The following is a 7,506-nucleotide window of genomic DNA, read 5'->3' on the forward strand; positions in this document are numbered from 1 at the left end:
CATGTGTTCAAGGGCAGAGGAAGATAACAGCTGTTGCTTCACCTCCATGGGTCTCTAGGGCTGCTAAGAGCAGTAACCTGATTCTACTCCTGAGGCTGCATTTTCCGTACAGGGTTTCCATAAAATGCATATTGTTGCATAGAATCTTAGAATCGTTTAGGTTGGAAAAGACCCTTAAGATCATAGAGTCCAACTGCTAACCCAGCATTGCCAAGTCGACCACTAAATATGTCCCCAAGTGCTCGCTGCATCAGTAGATCTTTTTAAATACCTCCAGGGACTTAACTCTTACAAGTCAGAGGAAAAAAAAGTTTTGTAACAAGATCCTGTACAGATGCACAGAGCCGGCTTTGTTGTGTGCTGGAGCAAATGCCTCCCTTATTATGGAATATAAGGAAGCACAGAGAGGACACACCTGGGATCTAGGATTGCTTATTTCTTGGGCTGGAGCCTGCTGGGCTTGGCCTAGCCTGGTTCTGAATGCACAACCATGCTACAGTGGAACTGTACTCCTGCAAATCCCTGTTTAGCATATCCCCTGCCTTCTTCCTGCCCTTGACAGTAGTAAGATGGTTGTAGTTACACTCTGCCTTCCAGCAGAGCCTCCATAAACAGTACTATAGTTCATTAATGTTAGTCTGCCTGAAGGTGTCTTCATTTATCCTTTGGTTTTAACTGCTATAAAGCGATGGCTGATTTCTAGCTGCTGCAGAGAACGGTAGAGCAATTAAAATTGTAGTCTCATATTTAAAGGGGCAAGCTGATTCTCATTCTTTCCTCAAGAAAATTTCAAGCTGGAGGCACCTATTTTCCTGTTTAAAGACGGGAAATTCTGAAGTACTTGTAATTCAGGACTTTGAAGGTGATTATTGTTAAATGTTCAAGATGCACTTCAGAACTCAGCAATACATACTGATTCCCATCAAATGGTTTTAATTATTTTATAATCACATGAGATCCAGCACTTGTCTACAGAGACAGATGCGTAATGGCTCCCTTTCTGGCTTACCTCATAAGTACAGGAGTCTATCTGTCTAAAGCGTACAGCACAAGTTTTGTTAAAGAAGAAAAAAACCCCAAACCCTTGCTATTTCAAAATCTGTGAGGACATCCTTTTTCTCGCCCCCACCCCACCGTAGAGGAAACAGTCCCGATGTCAGTAAGAGCATAATGAGTTCAGTTATTCCTCTGACAGAGCTGGCATGGACATAGATTGTCTGCAGTTACTTGTCTTTGATAGGGGATTAGTTATGCATATGGAATAATGGCCAGTCTTGGTCACTCTGTTTGAAAGATGCAGGCAAAATGGGAAAGCCTGAGCTAAGGTGTTTAGAGATCCAATGTGATTGCTATCTGAGAGATGGTGAAAACTCTTGTATTGAAAGAAGGAGAGTTAGATTTGACTAAAGTATTTAAATTGAAAGTGATACTGGGAGTGGGTTGTTCCTTTCCTGTTGTGGGACAGGGTGAAAGGAAGAAAGGATGCTTTTTGAAATAGCAGGCCAGGAATACTCAGCAGTGATTCTTGCGTCTGTTTGTGAGGTACTAGTTCTTTTAGAAATAGTGACTGAAAGGAATTGATTAAGTATCTCACTTGACATACCATGAATTAATAATAAGTCTCCTGGTTTCATAGCAAACTTATTGTGGTCAGGAAGCTGTCATCCTACTTCCAACCCTCACCCCTCAGGTGGGGAGAGCAATTAGCTCGCTGAAAGAGGGAAATTGCTACACTGGAGAGTACATCAAAATTTGAAGTCTCCTCCAGTTGAGAAGACATGTTAAATGTACTTGCCGTCAGGTGTGCTGGGCACATTCCCTCTGCAGTGTGCAGCACTAAAAAACGCACCTTCCCATATGCTTAATACTTGCAGCCTTTAAATAAGGGAGTCCGTTTAAAAAGAGAAATCTAGTACTGTCATTACAAATACTTGACCCTGAACAGCTTGGTTTCCAGCAACGGTGCGTGCTGTAGATGATGTGGTGCTCAGTGAAGTTGAGCAATCTGATCTGCATTTGGCAGGGTGTTGTGATGGGACCTGCTATTATTATATCAAGCAGGTGAAGTATGCTGGTGCTTAAAATTGTTAGAGTGTTAAAGCAGCATAATATCCCTGCACTTACATGCTGTTGAAACTGATAAAAATAATGAATTGGGCACACACATTGGTGTACGCTCCTGTTCGGGATGTTTTCAAGGACTGGACAAATTACTAAAAATGTCAGCAGAAAGAAAATGCTTTTTTCAAGCAGCAAATGACAGTGTCCAGTGACGTGCAAATGAACAGAAATTTTGTTTTGTTCATAATAGCGTATGAAATTGGTGGGGCACTAGAAATACTTTCTGGAATTTTTTTTTTTAAATAAGCAAAACCAGATTGCAGTGGTATCGGATGTCTGGGTAATACAAATTCATTAACACTTCCTGCTGTCTTGCTCAGAAACAGTGAAAAACAAATGTAACACCTGCTGAGAAATAGCATCTGCTTGGAAATAATCTGATGCAAGTACTTTGTCTAACTTGAGAAACCTAGGAGACTGGGATCTGCAAATGAGGCTTTGAGGTTTATAACAGTGAAAGAAGAGCAGCCTCATTAAAGACTTCAGCAGTTGCTTCCCCTGATAAATCTTGATATCAAAGAATATTTAAACTTGGTGTTTTCAGCATTCAGTTACCATTTATGATAATATAGTTCACTTCAAGAAAAAAAATCTAGACCTGGAATTTCTTAGAAATTCATGAATACCTTACAGCACCGCTCTTGCTTTCATTCCTGAGAAATGCAGCTCTTGAAATAAAGGCAAGAACATGCCTCTGGGGAAAAAAAACCCTTAAAATATAACTGCATATTATGCAGAGGTGTAAAAAGCAAATATTTGTATTTCACGGACTGTGAATTTACTGGTAATCTGGAATCCATCTTTATTGTCGCTAAAGAGGAAGAGGCTTTGTCATGTTGGAGTGCAGGTGGTGGGAGAAGAAGCAGTGTTAATTTAAAGGCTCTGTATAATGCATCCTTCTGTTGAACAGCAGTGTGGGACTAACCTTGTGCAGTGGGCTCTTCAGATACTAGTCGCTAAAACTTGCTTCTTGACTTCTGCTTTGTCCCAGTCCTAGATGCTTGTTACTGTCATCCGTGTGGCTAATATAACATCTAGAGGGTGTTCTGACCTGCCTCTCCTCTCTTTCCTTTCCAAAAAGTGTGATGAACCTGAAGAAAGGAAACTTACCTAATTAGTATGTGAAAATTAATCTCTTCTACACCAAGGTTTTCTAATTTGGAAAAAAAAAAACCATCATGGCAAGTTGAAATAAAGGTTTTGCTGTTTATATATGGGAATAGCAAAACTTCAGTTTTGGTGAGTGGTTGAGTTCTTTAAATTGAATTTGTAAAGAGTTGTGTAATCTTTTTTTTTCATTCACTTTGTTTATAAAAGCTATTAAAGACTATGAGACTGCTCAAGCCAATAGTGAAAATGACCAGCAGATTCGGGAGGGGCTAGAACGTGCCCAGAGGATGCTGAAGCAATCACAGAAGAGGGATTACTATAAAATCTTAGGAGTAAAAAGGTGAGATTAATATCTGAGATGATGATGATGACGTGAAAGTTGGTTAAACCAGTACATCTAAGGCTGATCACTTGAATTTGTTCTTCTGAGTATTAGTTTTTTTCCTGTATCTTATCTTCACTTTCCTACTATACTAGTTTAGCAGTGTTTAGCTCTTAAGTAGCATTTGTTTACAATTAATTTAGAAAGAATAAAAAACCCAACATTCAGAAGGAAAGAAATCCCTTGGCAAGAAATTCTTGGTATAGGTGATCAAGAGCTGGTTGAATGAATTGAGAAAGAAATGAAGACTTGAAAGAATTACTGAAAGCAACAAAAAATAAAATTATGGCAGATAGTGTGATAGATTGGAAGAGTTTGAAAGGACTAACTGAAAGGTATCTAAGATATCTGTGGCATTAACCTTGAGAAACTAATGACTTCTCTTTCTAATAAGGACCAAACAAATGTCCAATTCTGAGTTAGTATTGGTCGTCTTTCCAATAATGAACTAATTTGATCTCTACTTTTTGTGCTTTTTGTTACTTACCTGATTGTAAACTCTTTGTACTGGGAACTGTAGTCTGCATAGTAGCTGGCAGTAGCATCTTTCTATTGAAAGTAAATTGGTGGTGAAGGAAAGAGCGAGTAATCCTTGTATAAAGTTGCAAACTGCTTCCTCCGTTTTTTGCGTAAAGAATCTTCAGTACCACCTACAGAAGGTTAAATAGCACCTCAAAATTTTCCTGATGCCCTTAATTACTGTCTCAGTGTTTAAAATAAGTGTCAATTCACTAGTGTGGCATATGAACAATTTGAAAATTTTAAGTCATCTGTAATTTTATGCATCCAGAAATGCTCGAAAGCAGGAAATCATAAAAGCTTACAGAAAGCTGGCATCCCAATGGCATCCTGATAACTTCCAGAGTGAGGAAGAAAAGAAGAAAGCAGAGAAAAAATTCATTGATATAGCAGCTGCTAAAGAAGTCCTCACTGACCCAGGTAATGATTGTTCTTATGCAGTGACTTCATTTCTTTTAATTACTTTTTTTAACAACAATGTAAAAATGCAGCAACTGTAAGCTGTAACAAGCATTACAGCTTCCCTTTCTCCCCTCATCCATCTTTGGATGCAATTATTAGTGCATTGCTTTCCCATCTGTTGCATGAAGTCAGGTGTAAATCTGCAATTATTTATTGAGTGTCAGTGACTTTTGTTTAAAGTAAATAATTATTTCAAAGATCTCTTCTTAGGATATCATCTTGCAGAGATTTCCAGGATCGATTAACTCTGGAGATGCTTACTTCAACGATATGGGTGTCTCCTTCTGTTTAAAGTTCCATTGCAGACAAGGTTTAGACGACAACAGCACTTGAAGTGCTTCAGAGAAGCCCTTAGAATTGGCCCTGGTGTGCATCAAAGCCTAGATGTATTGCACCAACAGATGCTCTGCAAACAAAGCGTTCCTCCGAGGGCAGGGACGGGGCTCTCGGCTCTGTCAGCCTGAGGGAGAGGATGCCCTCCTTGCTGGTGTGTGGCCGGTCTCCTGGGGCCAGCCCGGTCCCTAGGAGCAAGGAGCCCTGGCAGGTGTGACAGTGTCTGCTGGGCGGGGGACAAAAAGAGCAGAGTGCAGTCACTCTCCTGGGAGACCCTGTGGTGTGGCGACCAGGAGATCTGATGTCTCTCACCAAGAGATGAACAGAAGGGGTTGGACCGCTCAGTCTTGAGAATGTAATAAAAAAAGGGGTGGTGGTGATATTTCACCTCCTTTAAAAAAAAACAAACCCACAAACAAAACAACCCAAATAAAGAAACAAAAAAACCCCCCACCCAACAATGCTCAACCAGAGCCATCTGGTAAGTTCTTGTCTCTAAGCTGTTCATGTATGGTCACTGAAAAGAGAGAAGCATGTCAAAGATGTAGGTATTTGGAGCGTTTTATCTTGAGCTCTCCAGGATCATCAAAGTGATAATTGGGGAGATGGGCTCAGACTTTCTTGGAGGAAGGAAGGATCAGAGAGTGGTGAACTGCATTACAAACACTTCTGGTCAGAAAACCTTTTTCTGTGTTAACGTGATTTTTGATCATGATTTTGAACAAATTAAGAGACTGACACACTGGAAGCATTTGAGATGCTGTTTGCCCTATCAGTGTCTCTAGCACCTACTTTCTCCTTGGCACTGTTCTTTATGTCATGTTTACCATTCCTGTAAAACCAGCTGGGCGAGAAAAGCTACACTGGTTGTATCTGGCTTTTGTAGTGCCATCTGCATTGTGTTCCCTCTCTAAATGCAGGACATCCTCGCCTTTCAACCAGATATTTTTCTCAAGTCATTTTCTGTCTTTATTGACCACGTTGGTTATGTAAAGAAAAACTGCGAAGCCTGTGGACCTCTGAATCTCTGAGCTTTGATGTGCAAGCCTGTTATCGTAGGGCTGTGGCGTATTCTGAGGCCACCTTCCACGTTCCTCCCCTAGCCAGTGTCACGAGTCCCCCTTTAACTCCTTTGTTTCTCTTCTCTGCCTTGATTAAATTCACTTGTCCTGAAAAAGTGCCAGTGATGATAAACCTTGTGGCACTGGCAGGCTGCTTGAAAGTTATATGGCGGTGTGATAACTCGCATAGTAGAGGCTGTAGCCTGTGCCTTGTCTGTGGGTCTTGGGGAAGGCTTTCAGCTTTGTCCCTGCTGGCCCAGACGACTTAAAAGAACATGCTTTCTGCCTCCCAGCTGCTGTCCCCTGGATAGCGCTCTGCCTGCCTGGTACGTGGGGACGACTGAAGAAGTCGGGGGCTCTGCATGCCAACTTCGGTGCTGTTGTTGAAGGATCAGTATTATGATTTGTTAGTTGCAAAGAATTGGCAGGATACAGCACGGTCTGTCCTCGGACAATCCTGAGTGAGCTGTACAGCTCTGAGAAAATAGGTCCGATAAATTCATCAAGGACAAAATGTCCCAGTTATTTGTGGGATGCAGTCGGTCAAAGTGCAACTGTCCCGTCCCCGTTGAAATTCTGACCTGTCCTATTGAGCAGCCGGGTACCGTCGTGCCTTGTTTTAAACGAAAGGACCTGTTTGAAGTTTTTCGTACAGTGTTTTCATGGATTGGTCTCCTCCTCTGCCAGTCTCCTGGACAGCTTTGAAAAACTCGGAGTAATTGGGTTCCACAGATGCTGCCAGTAAGAGTGGTAATTGCGGCTCTGTGGCCTGGGGGGTGGTTGGGAATTGGTTGTTGGTCATCAGAGATGCTTGGTGTTACTGCCCGAACTGCTGTGCCGTAATTCCACCTTGGTTTGTTCCCCGCAGAAATGAGGCGGAAGTTCGATGCGGGGGAGGACCCGCTGGATGCAGAGAGTCAGCAGGGTGGAGGCAACCCTTTCCACAGGAACTGGAACACGTGGCAAGGATTCAATCCCTTTGGTTCTGGAGGAGGACCATTTACATTCAAATTTCACTTCAGTTAGAGCCAAGACTGTTTCTGGTGGCTGCTGCTGTTTTTTACTTAATTCGTTGAAAAATAAAAAGTCTTTCAGTTCAAGACCCAAAATCTTAATTTCTAATGTTGTCCTTAACCCAGAGTCTTGCTGCACTAGGAGAAACTCCTTTCTTTTAGTATTCAGAGGGTTTGCTTTGCGGTGAACTTGACAAGCACGTACTGGTTGCGGGGGTTTGTTACTGCCTATATATTTGTTGTGAAAATGCAGGACACGTTTATTGCTATGGATGGAAAAAACAGTAAGAGGCTACTTAGGACAACACTTAAACGTAAATTTAGGACTGAAGTATATGCTTAGAGGTAAAAATGCATGTAAATATTTTCCTGGATCGGGGCCTAATAAACATGGAAAGGGTAGTTACAGTAGTCTCTACGTTAACAAATCGTTAGTCGTCGTGCTCAGCAGAATGATCCGTCTCTCAGTATTCCTCAGAGGACGCCCCAGCGCCCACCCGCTGTA

General features: G+C 41.7%; 1 protein-coding gene across 1 annotated transcript in view; it reads left to right on the plus strand.

Moving 5' to 3' along the window:
• The window catches only part of DNAJC3 (DnaJ heat shock protein family (Hsp40) member C3), a 31,205-nt gene extending 24,108 nt beyond the window's left edge, over positions 1-7,097 (plus strand). Inside the window, exons 10-12 of the mRNA XM_056327931.1 lie at positions 3,439-3,571; positions 4,404-4,552; positions 6,857-7,097. Of these exons, the coding sequence (XP_056183906.1) occupies positions 3,439-3,571; positions 4,404-4,552; positions 6,857-7,014 (440 nt within the window). The 3' untranslated portion in view covers positions 7,015-7,097. The remainder of the gene's footprint in view (positions 1-3,438; positions 3,572-4,403; positions 4,553-6,856) is intronic.
• Positions 7,098-7,506: the final 409 nt, after the last annotated feature.

This window comes from Falco biarmicus, chromosome 2, assembly GCF_023638135.1.
Source record: "Falco biarmicus isolate bFalBia1 chromosome 2, bFalBia1.pri, whole genome shotgun sequence".
Classification (NCBI taxonomy): Eukaryota; Metazoa; Chordata; class Aves; order Falconiformes; family Falconidae; genus Falco; species Falco biarmicus.